Source organism: Balaenoptera acutorostrata, chromosome 1 (genome assembly GCF_949987535.1).
Source record: "Balaenoptera acutorostrata chromosome 1, mBalAcu1.1, whole genome shotgun sequence".
Classification (NCBI taxonomy): domain Eukaryota; kingdom Metazoa; phylum Chordata; class Mammalia; order Artiodactyla; family Balaenopteridae; genus Balaenoptera; species Balaenoptera acutorostrata.
The window spans coordinates 67887747-67909661 of NC_080064.1; the positions used below are offsets into that span (position 1 = coordinate 67887747).

The 21915-nt window shown below is 39.9% G+C and overlaps 1 protein-coding gene across 2 annotated transcripts in view; it reads left to right on the forward strand.

The window, feature by feature from the left end:
• Positions 1 to 19301: 19301 nt before the first annotated feature.
• Positions 19302 to 21915, forward strand: part of AK5 (adenylate kinase 5) — a 251823-nt gene continuing 249209 nt past the window's right edge. For both annotated transcript variants that reach the window (XM_007191756.3, XM_057543927.1), the window contains exon 1: positions 19302 to 19745. In XM_007191756.3, the coding sequence (XP_007191818.2) occupies positions 19686 to 19745 (60 nt within the window). In that variant the 5' untranslated portion in view covers positions 19302 to 19685. The remainder of the gene's footprint in view (positions 19746 to 21915) is intronic.

Sequence of the window (21915 nt, forward strand, 5' to 3'; positions counted from 1 at the left end):
TACTTTGTCATTTTGAATTAGGAAGCTTGAGAGATGTCGCACTGTTGGTTTTTTCTATGTATATTATTAAACACCTTTTTAGTATGGAGAAATGCAATGGATAAATAAGAAAAAGATATTGCCAAAGACAGAAAATCTCTGTACCTTTTGTTATTTATGCATTTAGAGAACTAGTAAACTACGCTATTTTAGGAATACTTTCTTGTTATCTATCATTTTCATAAATAGTTTCTCTCTATGCCTTTTCCTTCTAGACAGGTGCCTATTTAGCTCTTTAAAGAGAATTAAAGTAATTTTTGATGTTTTAGAACAAAATAATTCCTACTAGTTCTGAAAAGGAAGAACTGGGGGCTGAAAATAACCTAATTAGCTACTTTTGAGGATCAAATAAAAATTTCTCAACTCTCCATCTTTATTGTCTAGAAAACCAGTCTCAAGAATTTCATTTATTTCTAAAGTTAATTTTCACATTTTATTCTCATTTCTTTCTTTCTTTCTTTCTTTCTTTCTTTCTTTCTTTCTTTTTTTTTTTTTTTTGGTCATGCCTTGCAACATACAGGATCTTAGTTCCCTGACTAGGGATCAAACCCATGCCCTGTGCAGTGGAAGCGCAGAGTCTTAACCACTGGACCACCCAGGAACTCCCTCTCATTTATTTTCCTGTGATTCATTGAAGAAGTATATTTTAACTTAAAAGACTCTACAAAGTAATGTCAACAACAAGTAGAATTTAACCCCCAGTGTGGCTTTTTGGTAAGCATAGGCTGTCTATATTATACAGTAGGAGAACTAGCTAAGAGATTTATTAAGCTTGATTCATCTAAAGCAAATAGTAAAGAGGGACCAGTAATTCTGGCTTCCCTGTTATAGAAAATGTAAAAAGATCACAACATATAATAATCATAAGAATGGTAATTGTCAATGTTTAGTATGGTTTGTGTGTCAGAGACTGTACTTGAACTCTACATTCATTACTCCTAAACCTTATAATAATCCAACACAATAGCTGTTATTTTACATTTTCTAAAGATGGAGAAATTAAGGCAGAGAGATTAAGCAATGTGCCCAAGGCCACACACCTAATAAGCAGCAGAGCTGGGAAATGAAGCTGTGCTGTTTCTTATCAAAATAGGTTTGGTCATAGATGGTTTTTCTATATTACATTACTTCCTCAATACATTACTTTTATAAAAGAACTGAATTTTTCAGACTTTTTGTGATCCAATTATTTATTTCACTCAATAATAGCGTATAGGAATCCAGAGTCAGGTTAGGAATCCAGACTTGAAAACTTAGGTGTATAAAGTAAATGTAAATTCTTTATTTTGGTTACAGCTATTCCTGATTTCCCTTGAGCCCCTCATCCAACAAAGAGTAGGAACAAAATTAACTGTTAGTTCAATATGTTTTTTTTTTTTCAGTGCTAATGGGGTTCAATATGTTTTAAAGCTTAGTACTACATAATCATTTAAATACTCATTTGGGTAGTATTTCAGTCTCTCTTAGATAAACATATGTAGTCTCTCAGACAGCCTTTCCCTGCTTCTTTCCCTAAAATGGTCTTCATGTGATGAAGGTAGGGTGTGGCCTCGTTGGGGAGGTGCCAGGGAAGAGTCTGTCAGGTACCTGGTCCTTTGCTTCCCCTGGTCCCTGGGTGATGTCCTTTAGTTCAGCTGCTTCTAGACTTTGAGCTGCTGGAGTCATGATCTGAAACCTATTGCCCTGGTCGGGAGCCAGTCCTCCCTGTCTCATCTCAGGCAAGAGAAAGAGACAAACATTCCTTTCCTGACTGCCCAGGGCTACTTGACTGATTTCATCTTTCTTGGAAGTAACCATTGTTCCCTTTTATGAACACTTCCACCCTGCTGTGGCAGAGTTAATTATTCCCTTTCTGTGATTATCACCGATGGTCTGGCTTCTGATCTACTGTCTCAGTGTGGAGTGAGTAGGGGTTCCAACAGACCCCACAGATGAAGTATTCAGATCCCTAAAACTCCCCTTGGACACTGATGGTACCTTGTGAGACTGGGCCTGTTCAGCTGGAGGATTCCTATTTAGCATCATGCTACATCCCTTTTCTGTGTGTGCCTCTTTGTCTCGTGCTGCAGCCGTCCCCAGCAAGTCTCTCCCTCACCCCATCTCATGGACGCTCTATGGCACAGGGGAGGCCCCTCTGCTCACAGGTATCCGCTGTATCTCTTGGAAGTAGTGAACTTGCAGGGAGTAGTTCCTACTCCCACCCACCTCGCTGACTACAGTCACAACACCTCTTCCCAATGTTCTTTCCCTCCTTCCAATAGCCCTAGGGCAGGTCAACAAGCCAAGAGTCAGCAAGCAACCACCAGGCTTGAGATGTCAGGCTGTTCTCCTACCAGCTACCCTGCAAGTTTTCCCAAGGAGGGAAACTCTTGGGCTCCCTTCCCTCATCTTCAAGGAAGGAAACTATTTGAGCACCTCTCTTCCTTCCTCCATGAGGAGAGGGAGAGAAAACCCCTAAAACACTCTAATTTCCCAGTTTCTCACCTCCTCATCTCTGTCTCATTGGTAAAAGTCATCAATCCAGTTTTCCCCTCTCATGTGGGAACAAACCAGAAGTCTCTTGCTAAGAACTAGGATTTTTAAATTTTAAAAAAAATTTTAAGTTTTTAAAAATTGTAGTGTAGTTGCTGTACAATATTATATAAATTACAAGTGTACAATATAGTGAGTCACAATTTTTAAAGTTATACTCCATTTATAGTTCCTATAAAATATTGGCTTTATTCCCCATGTTGTACAATATGTCCTTGTAGCTTATTTTATACATAATAGTTTGTACCTCTTACTCCCCTACCCCTATATTGCCCCTCCCCACTGGTAACCACTAGTTTGTTCTCTACATCTGTGAGTCTGCTTCTTTTCTGTTATACTCACTAGTTTGTTGTATTTTTTAGATTCCACTTATAAGTGATATCATACAGTATTTGTCTTTCTCCATCTGACTTATTTCACTTAACATAATACCCTCCAAACCCACCCATGTTGCTGCAAATGGCAAAAATTCACTCTTTTTTTATAGCTGAGTAGTATTCCATTATACGTGTGTGTGTGCGTGTGTGTGTGTGTACATATATATAGGTATATATATACGCCACATCTTTGTTATCCATTCATCTGTTGATGGACACTTAGGTTGCTTCCATATCTGGCTATTGTAAATAATGTTGCTATGAACATTGGGGTGCATGTGTCTTTTTGAATTAGTGGGTTTTTTTCAGATATATACCCAGGAGTGGAATTGCTGGGTCATATGGTAGTTCTATTTTTAGTTTTTTGAGAAACCACCAAACTGTTTCCCACAGTAGCTGCACCAACAGTGTAGATGGGTTCCCATTTCTCTACATCCTCATCAACATTTGTTGTTTGTGCTCTTTTTGATGATAGCCAAACTGACAGGTGTGAGGTGATATCTCATTGTTTTGATTTGCATTTCCCTGATGATTAGCAATGTTGAGCATCTTTTCATGTGCCTGTTGGCCATCTGCATTTCTTCTTTGGAAAAATGTCTACCTAGCTCTTCTGCCCATTTTTTAATTGGGCTGTTTGTTGAGTTGTATAATCCTTTAATATACGTTGGATATTAATCCCTTATTGGTCATATCACTTACAGATATTTTCTCCCATTCAGTAGGTTGTCTTTTCATTTTGTCAATCGTTCCCTTTGCTGTGCAAAAGCTTTTAAGTTTAATTAAGTCCCATTTGTTTATTTTTGCTTTTACTTCCTTTATTTTCAGAGATAGATCCAAAAAAAAAAAATGATTTATGCCAAAAAGTATCCTGGAACTGGGCTTTTACCAAACTCAGCATTAAAGAATTTAGTAATTTTATTCTCAGAAAGATGTTATCTCTTTTGTAAGCCTTGCACTGTTTGTAACCTTCTGGAGCTAGAGAAGATTTCAGTTAATACTTCACACTGTCCTATAATGATGCCTAATATTTAGGATTTAAGACATTTCATTCATTTTACTTTAATTCTTAATGTAATTGTGGTTTGGTTTGGTTTTGCTTTTGTCCAGAAGATTCCCTACTTTATTTCTCTCTGTGTGGTGAGGTTCCCATTATAGTCACTGAGAGTCTGAAAATTTATTAAATGAATTCCTTCTGATAATTGTTACTGGTATAATTATTTAATGACTAATTTTAATCAGCTGCTCTTTGTACAAAACATGTTTTTTCACTAAGCAAGCACAGAATCATAAAGTTCAGGCCTAAAAGGGACTTTAGATGTTAATTCACGCAAATTTCTTATTTTACAAGTGAGAAAACTGAAACTCAGAGGGGTTAAGTAATTTGGCTAGTGTTATATTGTTAGTTTATTAGTAGTTTGGTCAGGACTCCCTAGTCCTTTGGAGCACTTACAAATATTGAATTTGGAATTATTTGTATAATTTTTCATGTATAATCTGACTTACCCCACCCTCACTAAAATTAACACACTTAATTTAAGCTCTGTCAGGGCAGGAACTGTCTATTTTGTTCTCTGCTATATCCCCAATGCCTAACACAGGCTCTTGTATATAATAAGTGCATAATAAGTATCTGTTAGATAAAGGAATGAATAATGGATGGTTGGATTCAACAAACAGGTATGTAGATTCTACCATGATTTAGAAACTAGCGCTTGGTTTGGGAGTTGCAAAGGTGAATAAGACTGGGTCCAGAAAAGAGGCAGACCCAGAAACCAAAGGCTACAGGAACCCCAAGGAATGATTCACTGTGGGAAATTGTGTTTCTTCTTCTCCTGGAATGGGAAGGCAGCCCTGGGTAATAGGGGCTGAGAGCCTCAGCCCTGGAGCCCTTCATGAGCTCCTGCAGGATCCAAGACATAGATCTCTGCTCAAGACCTTGTACATCATTGCCCCTTAGACAATTGCATATTGCGTTTCTGTTCTGTTTTATTCTAGAAGAGTGGCTCATAGTAAGTTAAAAATACACCGATGTGTCCACAATTTCAGTGGAACAGATGACTCACAGTTCAAATCACATGAAGGGAAATGATTATAAGTCAGCTGTGAACTTACTGGTTCCAGAATAATTTAAGGCACTAGCCTGCCTAGTTCAATGAAGACACCAGTGGAATCTTTTCCATACACGGTTCACAGTCTCGTGTAGAATTGATTTCCCAGGTGCCTTAGGATCCTTTTGATGTTGCCATCTGGTGTTGCAATAGTAGACAGGTTATGTCATTGTCGGGTTGAGTTGTTTTTTCCATCGAGCAAAGTACCAAAGGAGAGAGATGAGATTCCTTCTCCCTGTCCTCACATTCAAACTTTTAGTCACAAGAAGTCAGAGGCCATGAAGAAGTGCTCTCTGTTCATATTAATCACTCAACGAATTATTACCAGAGTCTGTTCTAACCACTAGAGAGAAGGTGGAAAGTGCCACTGGCAAAGAAAGATACACACTCTCCCCAGTGGCATCCGTTGTACCCATGCATTAGGTCTGCCATCTCTCTTCCAGGAGGGTGCCCAGGTTGGGAACTACACCATATGGCTGAGGTGGAAATGAAGATGCAGCAGCTGGATGTGAGTAGAGTTGACATAGAAAGCAGATTTGTAGAATTATATCACCAGTTCCTGACACTGTCATGGATCGGGTATTTCAAAATGAAATGCCTCATATAGACATTCAACAGTGGGCAGTGGCCATCAGCAGATCGTTATCCATGGGTCAGTTGAATAATATAGGCCTTCTATACAGAATAAAATAGTTCAGAATTTTGTTTAAATAAAGAGATCAGATAAGCAAGAAAAAATAGTATATAAAATCATAGTGAATGTAGGAAATATATAGCAGAGATATTGAACACAAAAAATCTTTCACTATTAACAGAAATAAAAAATTTTAAAGAACTTGGAAAGTTAAGAACAAAGTCTGAGCAGTCTCAAGGAAAAAGAAAGAGGCAATATTTATGCTATGAAGTTTGCAGCCTGGCTGATAAAGACATAAAATGACCAAGGTTTTGAGATTTAATGTATAGAGTTGCTAAATCAACAACTAAAATTGTTCTAAAATTTCTAGCAGAAAGAATGTAAGGAAGCAAACAGGAAGAGCTCATTTGCTCCATTGTGTGGCATGTGAAAGTGTGTCTGTGAATTAGGATTAATAGGCAAAGTTGTTCACAGAGTTGATTGAAACCATTTGTACATATTCATATATACATTCATATTGTACAGCTAATCCATACATATTCATATCAATGTAAAAGTGAAGATGATGGCCATTACTACAAAACAAGGTACAATTGGCACTATCAGTGGACATGTAAAACTATACAGGGCTGTTCACTGGTTTGGTCCAGCATCTTCTGGTCCCTGCCTGGATGCTCATGACTGTCATAAGAGTGGTGATAGTTCACCATCAAATCATGTTTATTCATCAGAGAGCCTAAGAATTTAATAGGACTCTATGAACTTTACTAACATTTGCACAGACACAGAATGTGAAGTTACTTTGTCACTGAGTAATTTAATTCATTATGTATTCTCAAACTTTAGAACAATAGGTACCAAATTGCTGCTATGGAAAATATTTCTTGCTTATGAAGATTCAAGGTATTTACTGGTTGAATGGTCTAATGATATATGAAGCAAATGAGATTACCAGTGAAATCCATTCTTTCTTCAACAATTAAAACAGTTTGAAGCTCTAGACATTCATACCTTTCCAAGAATTCAAGACTTTTGAAAGATGGTTCAAGGAAAAATAAGCCAGCAAACCCATATTTACCAAGAACCAAGGTAGCAACTTCACTTTGAAGTGGTTCATAAGGACTTATATGAGGTAGTTTTTAGGTCTGGTTTATTACCACCATTTCTAATTTACTTTAAAACATAGAAGTGGCTTCCTGAAGACAATGAGAAGGAAGTTAAAGTGGTGAAGTGAGACTAGCAAGGGCAAATTGAGGATTGAATATGGGGAAGGAGGAGGATTCCCATTCCACACTCCATCAGTTTCTTTTTATTTCAGGGGTACGATTGTTCCACCACGTCTTCCACAAGCTCAAATGACAAACTGTTGTCACAGTTATACTTCAATGCATAGATATTAATTATCATTCTCATTCGAGTATTCGATGTACCACATCTCATAAAAACAACATTTAAAAAACGTTAGAACAGAATTCTACAGGATTATATGGGAACCAGTCATTTCATGCTGCAGAAACCAAGGAAAGCTTTATGAAGAGGATTATATTTCATCAAGAGCCCCGAAGCAGGAAGAATTTAGATGTGCAGAATTGGTGAGCTATTCCAGGCAGAAAGAAGAGCCTGAGCAAAGGAAAAAGGCATCAGGCAAATGCATCCAAGGAACAGGAAGTGAATCAGTTTAATTTGAGCTCACAATGTGGGAGAGGGAACAGTGCATAATTAAGATCAGGGTCTTAAAAGATAGAATAAGACATTCAGTAGGCAACAAAATGGACTCTGGAGGCAAAGAATTAGGTTGAGTTTCAACTCTGCACTTACCAGCTCCATTAAGCCTCAAATAACTCAGTGAGTTAAAGAATAATATTCTCATTTTTGTAATAGAGAAAACTGAGCCTTAGACTGGTGAATAACCTGTGGGTATCAGAGAGCTGGGTAAGAAAGAGACAAGAGTGGAAATTAGGACTCCACAGCCTATGCTCTTTCCACTCTGCTCTAGTGTCCTCTGCTGCATTGGCATCTTTGGTTTAGTAGCCTTTTCCTCTGTGGACACGATGAGCATTTTGCCACACGGGCTGTGTCTTTGTTTCCTAAAATCCTAGCACAGTGTCTGGCATATATATGTGATCAATAAATGTTAGCTGCATGAAAGAATAAGTATCTAGCAACCTGTTTTAATGGCAGAACTGAGCCCAGGAGAGAGGCTAGGGCTGGAGATAAACAGATGTGGAAGACACCTGCTGACAGGTCATTGGTGTAGCCAGCAGATAGATAAGTTGATATGTGCTTGTAATAAATTCAAAGACCATTTAATGAATACATTGACTTCAGGGTGAGCATAAGAATACTTTCTCTTTCTACTCATATTGAATGGTAGCTATCAAGTCCAAAGATATCAGGATGACTGTCGCCACGAAGCCACGAGGGTCATGTTAGGAAACACCTTCTTCTGAAGGCACGTACTCAGGATAACACAGATTGACAAAAACTCCTTCTCTTTTCACAAAGGCAGTTCCAACGTTGGGACTTTCAACATTTCGTTAGCATGAATAATCTTCACAAATAACACCTGCCGATTTCTGAAAAATTACAAATGAGACTCTTGTGAAAGACAAGAGAAACACAATTCAAAATTTCCCTAAAAGGAATGTGTCATGGTCTTGTGCTGTGTTTTCTAGAGATGAGAGGAGTGATGACCTCTGGGAATCCATTTGGAGCTTAGAATTTGATAATAGATTAACCGGTGAGAGGCTTTGTTTTGCTTTAAAAATGGAAGTGTGGTAATGGCCAACAGTTTTTCAGAAAGGCAGAAACAAGGTCATAACAACCTTTTTTTTGTCCTGATGATTGTGATTCTGCAAAACCAGTGACCAGAGGCAGATGAATGAAAAGACACCTAGCACATAGCACCAATTATCAGGGATTAGTAGACACTCTGTTTGATTGGCTTAAATTACATCCTGTTTTCTAGCTATAAGCATGAGAGATAATAGAGAAGGCAGTTGAAATGCTCAAGCATCGAATTACAGACATGAAAAGAGAAACTTGTATTTATAACTTGATACAGTTAATCCCTCCGCTGCCCCCTGCCCCCAAATCTAGGCTAGTCAATGGAGATGGGGTTTGAAAATGATCATCCTAAAATATAATGGCGCAAATAAATTTACAAATTCAAAACATATCAAACAATGGGGTTGAAGAAGAAGTAATATTTAAATGTATTATACATTACTCAAATCATCATTTTAGAGTATTCTTCATGTACATGACACTGTGATGAGCTGTATAGTGGTACAACCATGAAGACATATTTTGGGGGCTGGAGCAGATGATAGGAACAAAAGTACATAAATCCTATACAGGGTACAATAGAGATACAGGTTTTCCACACTCTCTGAAAGTAGACCTTTCCTATTAAGTAATTTGTAAGCCAAAAGGGTGTAAAGCAAAGAAGCAGGTATCTTAGGACACATCTTGCTAATGGATGCACAAAAAAATCAAGATATGGCTATCATCAAAAAGACAAGAAATAACAAGTGCTGGTCAGAATGTGGAGAAAAGGGAACCCTTGTGCACTGTTGGTGGGAATATAAATTGGTGCAGCCATTATAAAAACAGTATGGAGGTTCCTCAAAAAATTAAAAATAGAGCTACCATATGATCCAGCAATTCTAATTCCAGGTGTTTATTTGAGAAAATGAAAACACTAATTCAAAAAGACGTATGCACCCCTTGTTCATTGCAGCATTATATACAATAGCTAAGATATGGGAGCAGCCTAAGTATCCATTGATAGATGAATAAACAAAGAAGATGTGGTATATATATATACAATGGAATATTACTCAGCCATAAAAAAGAGTGAAATCTTACCATTTGCAACAACATGGATGAACCTAGAGGGTATTATGCTCAGTGAAATAAGTCAGACAGAGAATGACAAATACTGTATGATTTCACTTATATGTAGAATCTAAAAAACAAAACAAATGAACAAACAAAACAAAACAGAAACAGACTCATAGATACAGAGAACAAACTGGTGGTTGCCGGAAGGGAGAGTGGTGGGGGGACAGGCAAAATAGGTGAAGGGGATTAAGGGGTACAGACTTCCAGTTAAAAAATAAATCACAGGGTTGTAAAGTAGAGCATAGGGATTATAGTCAATAATATTGTAATAACTTTGCGTGGTGGCAAATGGTAACTAGACATTGTGATCATTTCTTAATGTAAAAAATATCAAATCACTATGTTGTACACCTGAAACTAACATAAGAGTGTAGGTCAATTATAATTCGATGAAAAAGAAAAAGAATGCTGAAAGATAATAAATAAATCAAGATAAAGCACAGATGCTCACAGACACAGTTCAAAGCTATGGCAGCTTGAAGCTGGGGTGCTGAGTGCAGTTCCCAGGGAAGGAGCTTGGTGGTTCCCCTCTTGCTGCACAGGTCGTGCGCTGCCTCTATAACGCTAGCTACAAAACAAGTGCTGAATGCCATTTTTTATTTTCTCCTTTTTTGTAAAAGCAAAAATCTTTGGATTTCTTTTGGTTAGAGAAAACAGGTACTAATGCAAGTCTTTCATAAAAGCAAAGTGGCGTAAAGCGAACTATCAAAAACCAGGGGCTACCTGTACAAGCACATTCTAGAGAACACCAAGGAAGAAATTACTTAAATCCACCAGGGCTGAATATAGATGGCTTTTATGAAGAAGGTACATTTAAGTGGATCCTTGTAGCTATGGGAATATTTCACTAAGTGGAAAACAGATGAAATTAATAATAAGCTGAGGGAATCAAATAAGTAAGGGCTCAGAAATACAAAAGTATAGGATTCATAGGTCACATGTGATCAGTATAGTGGAAGATATACCTAGTAAGGTAAACTGGAATGAAATAATGGAGTGCTTGGAATTCCTTGCTAAAAAAATTACAAGTTATTCTCTACACCAGCACTTTCCAAAAGAACTTTCTGTGACGAGAGAAATGTTCCATATCTATATCTATATTTATATCTAATTCCATCCAACATGGTGGCCACTAGCCACACATGACTACTTAGTACTTGCAGTGTGTCTAGTTCAACTGAGAAACTAAAGTTTTAATTTTATTGTTTTAAAATTATTATTAAATAATGTGTTAAATTTAAATAGCCATAGGCGGCTAGTGTACCATATTGGACAGTGCCGACAATGGTAGCCACTAAAATGTTTGTACAAGGGAGTGACATGATTGGAGAAGTGCTTTAGTATTAGTTTTCCTTTGCAAAATCTAAAATGTTGATTTATTTGGGGAAGGGACCTCTTTAAATTAGTCACTGCCCATGTTATCTCTAGTAGATATTTAGTTTTATGATTTCACCTAATTAGAAAAACACTGTGAATGCTAATTAATTGCATTATAGAAGAACAGTTAATAGAGAAAATGTGATTAAATGAAAAAGATTTTAAAAAACAGTAGCAGATGGTAAATTCTGGTAAGTTTTAAAAATTTCTAGCACACCAACATGAATGCCTTGTGACTCTTGAGAAACAGCACATTTCATTCCTTGGATGGAAAGATTGTATCTTACTCATCCTAAGCTGATTAATATATGTATTACTAATAGACTGTTCATAAGACATATAGTAAAAAGACAAAAATAAGCACTGTAAACACTTAAAAGGGCATACTGGTTCTGACACATATGTGTGATTTAGAAATTTTAGGCCTCTAGGCTCACAGAATTGCCATTTTTCCATAATGATAAAAAAGAATAATAAAAACTCAAATGTGTTCTTTGCATTCTGTGAAAACAAACTTAAAAACATAAATTGATGTCATGGATTTACTTTTCTCTGGGGCTTCTGTGAGACTCAAAAAAGCTTTTACTTCAAAGCTTCTGTCAGAATATTCATTTAAGTCAAAATGAAAATGCTTCTCTATGTATTTTAGCTAGAGCATTTAAATTTAGAAGCTCCTTGGAGTTCAAGTTGTTTCCTTATTTGTATTTATCTTAGCCAAGTTAGGTTGACTGGTGAAGACCCGATTTGATGGAATTACAGATTTCCCATTGGTAGGTAAAATAGTCATGCCAATGAATGGACATTGAAATCCTAAAACATTAAGTTCCAAGTATGTTCCTGAAATAACTGGAAATTCCTCTCTTCTACTTGCACAAGAGATTGACTTCTTGTGACATGTACATTAACCTAACATGAGCTCAGATGGCCGCACTTAAGCCAAAGGTTGTGTATGAAAACAGAAATTGGTCAGTGAGTAGCAGAGAGAACTCACCATGTGCCAGACCTCCTTCAGAGCAAGTCAAAATTCCATTCGGTGTATTTGCTTTTCTAAGTTAGCAAGCTACTTGTGGCCAGTTAGTTAATAGTCTACTACCCTCAGGCCAAAAAACATGAAGTCATCCTTGATGTTTTCTCTTTCTCTCATATACCACATGCAATCTGTCCAAAAATCCTGTTTGTTCTATCTTCAAAATATATCTAGAATCTAACCAGTTCTCATCGCCTCTACTGACTTCATCTCTTATCTGAATCACATAGCCTCCCAACTGTTCCCCATGCTCCTACCTTTGCCCTCTGACCTCTTCCTAAACCAGAAGACAGATGTACCTTTTAAAAATTTAAGTCAGATAGAAAACAAACTTATGGTTACCAAAGGGGAAAGGTGGGGGGGAGGGATAAATTAGGAGTTTGTGATTAACATATACACACTGCTATATATAAAAGAGATAAACAATAAGGACCTACTGTATAGCACAGGGAACTCTACTCAATATTCTGTAATAACCTATATGGGAAAAGAATCTGAAAAAGAATAGATATATGTACACCTGAAACTAACAAAACATTGTAAATTAACTATACTCCAATATAAAATTTAAACAAATTTTTTAATATACGTCAGATCATGTTAGTCTTGGCTCAAAACCCTTCACTAATTTCCCATTTCATTCAGAGGCAAAGTCTAAGAACTTACTAGGTTTACAAGGTCTTTTACGTGATTTGGCCGCATTCCCCTCTGCCCTTCCCGTCCTTCACTCTGCTCCAGTCAACCCACTCCCTTGCTGCTGCCAAAACATGTCAGGCATCCTTCCTCCCTAGGATATCTGAACTGGCTGCTCCCCCAGATACTGGCAGGGTTAACTCCCTCACCTTCTCAAATCTTTGCTGTAATGTCACGTTCTCCATGACACCTTCTCTCACCACTCTATTTAAAATTGTAATCAGCCACAGGCTCATGAAAAGATGCTCAATTTTGCTAATCATCAGGGAAATGCAAATCAAAACCACAATGAGATATCACCTCACAGCTATCAGAATGGCTATCATCAAAAGTTTACAAATAACAAATGTTTATGAGGATGTGGAGAAAAGGGAACCCTTGTACACTGTTGGTGGGAATATAAATTGGTGCAGCTACTGTGGGAAACAGTTCGGTGGTTTCTCAAAAAACTAAAAATAGAACTACCATATGACCCAGCAATTCCACTCCTGGGTATATATCTGAAAAAAAATGAAAACACTAATTCGAAAAGATACATGCACCACAATGTTCATAGCACCATTATTTACAATTGCCAAGATATGGAAGCAACTTAAGTATCCATCAACAGATGAATGGATAAAGAAGATGTGGTATATATATATACAATGGAATACTACTCAGCCATATAAAAGAACTAAATTTTGCCATTTGCAACAAATGGATGGATTTGGAGGGCATTATGCTAAATGAAATAAGTCAGACAAAAATAAAAACTGTATGATATTGCTTATATATGGAATCTAAAAAATATAACAACTAGTGAATAAAAAATAAAAGAAGCAGATTCACAGATACAGAGAACAAATTGGTGCTTACAGGGGGGAGGGGCAATATAAGGGTAGGGAACTGGGACGTACAAACTATTGGGTGTAAGATAGGCTCAAGGATGTATTGTACGACATGGGGAATATAGCCAATATTTTGTAATAACTGTAAATGAAAAATAACATTTAAAATTGTATAAATTTTTTTAAAAAACTGAAACTGTCCTCTGGCCCTCCTTACTCTCCTCTGCTTTTTCTTTTTGTATGGTATTTATCACATTCTAACAACCTATATCACTTATAAATATAAAAAATATATATGATTTATAACATTATTTTATTGTTTCCGCCTTCTAGATATACGTTATACGCATGTATTTTATTTGTCTATGTGCTGAGCTGCACAGCAGTGCCTGGCACATACTAGGAACTCAAGAAATATTTGACTGAATGAATGATTATAAAACACTATTTTCCTTTTAATTTGTGTAGCTTAATCATGTATTTATAAACCATTATATTTCTAGACATTACAAAGACATTGTCTGAGTTAGATTTTCTCAGCACCTAAACATGGTAAATCAGGAATCCCTACAAATGGCATTAACTCTTTCTAGTCATCATGGTGCAATTTTAAAAGGTTTCAACCTATTTGTTTTAAAAAAATATTAGAAAGTTTACTTTTTCCTGCTAGGATATCTTTCTAAATTTCTTTGGCTGAGTCCTAAGCATTCTACACATATAGACACAGATAGTTCATTCATGCATATCTATTTTAAGCCAGACATTGTCCAAAGCACTGAGAAAACAGAGATTTCTAGGACATGGTCCCTACTGATGAGGAGCTCAGAATCTTACAGTGAGAGAGACTAAACTGTAAGTAAATTATTGCTTACAAACAACATAGTGTTGAGAGCAGCAATTTGACTCTAAGTGCAATAACAAAGGCACAAGCAAAGGGCCATGGATTGCAAATTCACTTTTGATCTGCTTATTAAATGATAAAATAGCATGGAACTGTTAGGAGGGCATGGGATTTAAGAATGAGATGGTCTTGGGTTTGAATCCCATACTTGACCATCTTTTACTTTTCAACATATGTCTTTATTGAAGTTTAATATACACACAGAGAAGTGCACATTCTATTTGCACAGCTGAATGCGTTTTCACAAGATGAGCACACCCGTGTAACCTGCACCCAAATCAAGGAGCAGAACGTGAGCAGTTTCCCCAAAATCCTTCTTGAGCTCCCTCTGTCACTTCATTCTCCTATGGGTAACCACTGTCCTGATTTCTAACAGCATAGATTTTTTTTGGCCTGTTTTTGTTCTTTATATAAATGAAATCATACAGCTTGTATGTTTTGTGTCTGGTGATTACTCAATAGTATGCCGGTGAGACTCATCCATGTTGTTACATGTAGCTGTAGACTGTTGATCCTCATTGCTTATAGTATTCCATGCTGTGAATCTAACACAATTTATGTGTTCTACTTGTTGGTGATCTTTGGAGTATATTTTAGTTTAGGACTATTTAAAATAGTGCTTCTGTGAAAATCCTAATACATATCTTTTGGTGAATATAGAAATACATCAGCTTCAATAGTTATTCCCAGTTTTCTAAAGTAGTTGCGCAAGTTTACATTCCCCCAGTAGTGTGTGTGAGTTCTGTTTTAAGTGCTTTTTTTTTTACCATATACATATTTATATGAGTCATGTACCTTTGTATCCCCACCATAACAGCTTACCTCCACGTATCTACCTCTATCATATTATTAAAACATAGTATTACATTTACCTGTACTTAATTACTACAAGTCCATGTCTCCCTACTAGACAGTGAACGCTTTGAGTCTTGCTGTTTGTATTCGTAGCTCCAGACACAGGTCTGGATCATATAAGGTTATTTCATAATTGTTTGATCAATGAACATATTAATGAATAGATAGATCAATATATAGGATTTTCCTATTCTTAGTGTATAAATTATATACTTGGAAATTTTCCTAAAGCTTTCAGACATTGTAGGAGAGTTTTCAATCTCTTACCTCTAACCTCCACTAACCCAAAAATTCCTAGAGGTCTTTGAGATCCAGAATCAAAGTGTCTGGCTCAGCTACTCGGCCAGTGTGGAGAAAAGACATAGAGCATAGGGAAATTCTGCTTTGGCTGAAGAGTTGTGTTATACATCATTATTTCAGCCTGCATTTACCCCAGATTTCACAGACCAGTATGTATACTCCACATTTACAAAAGAGTAAAAGCCTCAGTAAGACCTTCTTAAAAAAAGCCTGTAAATAAGGGGCATACTTATCAGGCCAATGTACACAATATGGATAGTCTCATGTAGTTAGATTTTTTTCTGGATAAACAAAATATTTACAAACAGCCCTGAAAATACAAATGGCCCAGTGGGTTGTCAATTAGTGAGGGAAATAGAATAATTAGGAGGGAGATATTGGGGGTTTTTTTGTGCAGAATGAGAGAAATTCAACACTCAAGATTTCAATAAATAGGAATGTTGTGCTGTCTTTTCAACCTCTGAATCATGAAAAAACTTTCAAATAGAAAAGAACCTTAAACAATTAGAAAATCTATAGAGATAAACTTGTTGTTATACATGTTTTGTTGTTGTACTTGTGTTTTGAAACACATTTCCCCTCAAATACAAAATAACATCTGCTAAAGAAAAAGAAAGGAAGGAAGGGAATAGGAAAGGAAGAATGGAAGGTTGCAGGCCTTTGTAACATCGAAAGGCATGGTGATGATGGAGTTCTAAGGAATGAGGATGCATAGGGATTTGCAGTTGCACTGATAGTAACTTCTAGTATAATCTTGGAATTAGGCTCTCTGAATCTCAGTTATTTCATTTACATAATGAAAGTAATACATATCTCACAGGTTGATTTGAGAATTAAATATGGCATATGCAATCTACTGTATAAAGTGCTTGTCACAATGCCTGACTCATAACACTCAATGAATTTTTACCTTGTATTAGGGCCAAACTTGACATGACATCATTACTATCAACTATACCAGGGCCTGTGGTAGATCCCGTTAGACTCCTCTCCTGGGGTGAGGAACTGCAATGTGAGAAATATTTGACACTTTATCAGTAAAATTTTCTGCAGTTAAACTTGCCCTATTTAAATTATAAATGGCATACATATCTGTTAGGAATGAATGAGCGTTTAAGCATGGGTTCCAACCATCTCTGTGGGGTTTGGGAAGTTGCTGCCCTGGGTACAGAGCCCTTGAGCCTTCTCAGGTGGATGCAGCCAATGGTCTCTCCTCTGAGACAGCTGCTTAATAGCGACAGAGCAAAGTTCAGCCCTTTGCTGAGACATCGCCTGTGTGTCAGCAGTGAGCTAGAGAAACATTCCCACCAAGAGGCTCCTCCTCAAGGATGTCTGGATCTTTGGAAAGTTCTAGCTATCACCTCAAAGGTTATCACCATTCCCACTTGCTCTGCTACTTCCAGCAAACAATCTGGACTCCACCCCCTTGCATCAAATCAACAGTTAAGCATGTTTGATTTTCATCATTACATTTATCACTATCTGATATGTTCTCACTTATGTCTTTGGTGGGAGAGGGGTTAATTGTTTATCTGCTCTTCATTTATTTTATGTTGTTTCTGCATTTTTATTTGCTTATTGTCCATCTGCACTTCTTACACGCACTCTCCAGGAGAATGTACATTCCTTGACAGAAGGAATTATGTATGTCTTATTCACTGCTGTATAACTCAGCACACTCTCCCAATGTGGGAGCAGAAGAGATTCTGCCTGGAGACACTAGGTATGCAGTATGCATCTTGATTCCTTGCAATGATGTATCCCCAAGTAAACAAAGGAACCCTTTATTTACCCACCCTTAGAATTTCATATCAGGGAGCGATGAGCCGGCTTTCCCATGGCAAGAATGTATTTGTTGTTCCTTGTCCCTTCTATTCCCTCTCTTCCAAACAATCAGCCTGGCTTTTAAGCATTACACTTCCCCCATATAGCCCTTCCATAACAGGCTACAACTCCCTTTGCAAAAGTAATTGTGAATACTTGCTTCTTTCGTACGTCTGGAACACACCAAAAAGCACTGATTGTCAGTGTATGAGGCTACCTGAAAATCTGCCATATCTCCAGCTACTACGTTTTTTCAGGCTATTTAGAATATTTAGTGCAATGCAGTCTTCATTATCCACTCTCTTTATACAAGCAAGTTGCCATCCTTGCCTGACTACACTAAAGTGCATTTAGAATCATATATCCATTCAGGATTCATTCCTCCCTAGGAGAGAAGATATGAGCTGTACTCTGCCACATTCTTGTCTGTAAAGGGTGACCTTGAAAGGTCCTGCAGACAGTGGCCTCTTCAGTCCTAGGTGCTTTGCCTCAGCTGTGCCTGCTCATAAAGTAAACTCTCAGGCCATGGATCCTGGTAGGTATCCTGGTAGGTATTGTTGCACAGGGAACAGACAATGCTTCACTACTGCCAAAACCTGCTCTTAAACAAGGTAAAGAATGTCAGAAGCTGGAACTATAAATGATGTGGCATATTCTGAGGGCAGAAACCAATTTCTGTGGAACACCTGCCTTACTTAAGGCTACCATATGACACGTGGTTTCACAAGTGTTCAGAAAACTTCATTTACTTTACAAAACTCAATTAATTCTTGAGTTCCCTTCCTGGATAAAACAAAACTGCAGCTATAGTGAAGGCATGAGTAGCAGTCTTTACTGTGACAAGAAATAGAACCAAGAAAAGATCTGCAAAAGATGAACTTGAAATGGACATCCAGACACTGGTTTCTGGAAGCAGTGGCAGTGTTGCCTCTCTCCCTGGCCTGATCCCAGATGGCAATGCCTATCAGAGCCTCCTTTCCTCTGATATGCCCTCCCACGTGTTGGGTCTTGTACAGAATTAGAGGTCATGTTCCCAGGGTGGCATGGACCATTTTCAAGCAGGCAATGAAAAGACATCATAATGGGGGAAATGGGAAGATACTTGAGCCGTAACGCTGCTTTATCCCACCAACCCATACCCACCCCAGGGCGCACCAACGGCCCACGGTCCACCAGCAGCACCCTCCTCCGATCGGATTAACGGTGGCATCCAGTCACTACCAAGCACGTTTCCAGTTTAAGCAGTCTCCGGCTCTCAACCACCGCCCACTTCTCGCCTCCACCTTCCCATTCCTCTCTACAGACATAATTACCTAGTTGATTACTTACTAATCCTTCTGTTAGGGAAGATTTCAGCCTCACTGTAAGGCCTTATTCTGAAATCTGTAAGGATTTGTGACACTAACAGGGAAAAAAATTCGAGACCAGCTAGCAAAACTTTCCTGAAGGATAGAAATACTCAAGATCTAAAAATTATCTTAAGGGGATGGAGTCAACACCCTCAATCCCCTTTTCTCCTTACTCCCAGCTCCCTGTTATGAAGGATCGGTAACCTTAGGAATAAACGATAAATTCTGTGACATTTAGGTTTCTTCCTGGGAGCTCCTCGGGCATGCAGGAGTAACTCGTGTGTGTGGTGGGGGGCGGGGTCGGTGGGGGTGTCGGGAGAGGTGAAAGGGTCGCACGACGCTACAGACCCCGACTCTGTTCCTTTGGCCACCTGGTCCCAGGTTGCTGCGTCCCGGGGGCGGCGCGCGCAGGGAAGCGCGGCGCCCGGCGGTGGTGTGACACGGAGGGGCGTGACTGCGAGCCCCCCGCGCGCACCCTTCCCCACCCCCGCGCCCCGCTCCGCTCGAGCAGCGTGACTGGCCGCCGCCGTCGCCGCCCGGAGGCCGGGTTCGGGAGGCTCAGAGCGCGGCGCGCCGAGCGGGACAAGCAGGCGGGCGGGCTGCAGCCTGGCGTCCGCCGCGCTGTCCTCCTTCCTCCGCCCCCTCCGCCCCTCCGCTGGCGGCCGTGCCGCCTAGAGCCCGGGAAGACGCGGCTCCGAGCCCGCAGCTCGGGCGTGGGGAACAGCACCGCGGCGGGGGCGGCGGGAGCGCTGAGACCACAGTCGCCGCGTAGAGGCGGAGGGGGCGCCCGGCCTGGGGAGGCAGAGCCGAGCGCGTATTTGCGCGTGAGAGCGAGGGCTGCGCGGCGCTCGGCGCGGACACCGCCAGCCCCAGCCCAGATCGCCGCAGCCCGGGAGCCTCCCGCCTGCGCCCCAGGGCGCGCGCGGAACAGCCATGAACACCAACGAAGCCAAGGAGTATCTGGCCCGGAGGGAAATCCCGCAGCTTTTCGAGGTAGGGGGCTAGGTCTGGCAGAGAGGACGGGAGGATCGGGGGAGGGCATCCCCGGGGTTCCGGGTAGGAGGCCGCTCCCCGTCCCACCTTGCAGACGCGGGGCACGGAAGTGAAGGCGCTTGCGGAAGCTTGCTCGCCCGCTTGCCCAGGGGTAGCTGCCTGTCTGGCGGGTTGCGGGGTCCTTGTCGGATGGCTGGACTCAGAAGCCTCCATCTCGAAAATCAAGTTTCAGTCTTCGAACCGGGTTCTGGAAGCAGGCTGCCCCCAGCGCATCCCTCCCATGTGGACCCCCAGGATGGGCTGCTGGCAGCGGCCGGCCGCGCTCTCCCGGGGCGAGGATCAGGCTAGGTGGGTACGCTGGCGCCCAGCAGCCAGCAGGGACTCGGAACTGGGAATCGAGAGCCTTAGTCCCTTCGCGCGCCGAGGGTTGGGACCCCCGCGTTGACGGGGAAGTGAGGACGAAAGCAGCCCTCCACAGGGACAGCTTGGAGGAGAGGGAGGAAGATGCAAAAAACAAATCCAAACCCATCAAGTGCAGCGCTACCTCCCGGGTGGCCGTCACCCAGCGCTGCTCTGCGCTTTCGGTGAATGAACTCCTGAGCACGTTTCCCCGTCACCTTGAAAGGGATGGTTCTCCTTCCTCACCTCCCCAGCCCGTAGCTTTCGCCTGCCCTCACCAACCCATCTAGAGAAGGCGAATCGGAGACGGAGTGGCGAGGCGGGCGTGACTCCTGTTGCTCCCGTCTTCCGACCGCATCACGGCATCATCTGCACCAGAGACCCGGGGAATGGGGAACACTTTGGAAATGTGGGAGAGGAGGCTTGATGGATGAACTAGAACCTTGGTTAGTTCTAAACCACAGGCTACGTCGCGGATCGTCTTGTTTCCTTTCCTTCTCTCCGTATTTGAATTTTAGAACATTCCTGAATCCTATGTGTTTTTACTTAGGTTAAGGGAAAAAAAAAAAAAAAAAAAAATGGAAGCGAGCCAAGCTTCATAGAGCGGGCTCTGAAACCTGTTCCCCCATTTCTGAAAGATGATAGACTGTAGTCTCATGTAGTAAACTAAAAGTTATGCGTTGCTCTTTCTCCTATTTGGGGGGTTTGTTCTGCTAAAAGGGATTTTATAACACTACTTGGGAAAATAATTTTGTCTCTGTTTTCCCAAATTATCTTTAAATGGGCCGCCATAATTACAGATCTCCATTTTCCTCTCACCTCCATAAGCCACCGGTTTCAGGTCCATCTGAAGACAAGATTTCCAGGTAAATCGCCCACTGAGCACAAGCCTAGTATGTGAAACTCCAATCTAGCGAGTGCGTTACTAGTATTTGAAAATAATCAGGAGGTGTTGCATAAGGACAGGTCTTGGGGGTATGCAGGATTCTTGTTAAGAATTTTTCTTTTTTTGATTTTCAAAAACTAAATATGGAGATGAAGAGCTGAAGGGTTTTGTCATAAATACTACTACTGAGATCAATGTCATCCCTAAAAGAGTAATTAGAAACATCTGCAACAGGGCCACCTGATTGCAAAGTGCTTCTTAATAGTACATCTTTTTTCTGTATACATGTGAGTACTGTTTTTCCCCCTTGGTAACCACAGAGAATTTTGATAGTTTATGTATGAAAATCTACAGTGTATGCAAATAAGTGATGGCAGGCATTTTTGTTCAGGTGCTATGCTTTTCCTTTCCTTTTCTGCATATGAATGGGTGTTTTAAAATAGTGCACACCCAGGAAAGGAAGTCAACTTGCTTAGGTGAAATACAGATATACAGTGTACTTAAATGCAAGGCAATGGGAAGCTGGAAGGACACTGCTGGTGACCTCCAAAAGCTCCATCCTTCCAGTAAGAAGAATCTGTGCTGTGCACAGCACAAGAGAGAAGTAAAACTTGGAGGTTCTCCATGTGATGAGTGTAGACAGCAAAAGCAAATGCTTTAAGTTTGAGGGAAATTTTCTCCCTCAAAACCACAATGTAGGTATACAAAGTTTCTAGGCATACAAAGTTTAGCAATTAGATATCTATCAAGCCCAAAACATTGGTCACAGTTGTGGATACTAGACACCATTGTAGACCAAGTGATTGATTATTGAATCTACATATTGTCAAGCAACTAGCTGTATCTAACTGACCTTTTCAGATTTCTTTCTGACTTGAAACATCA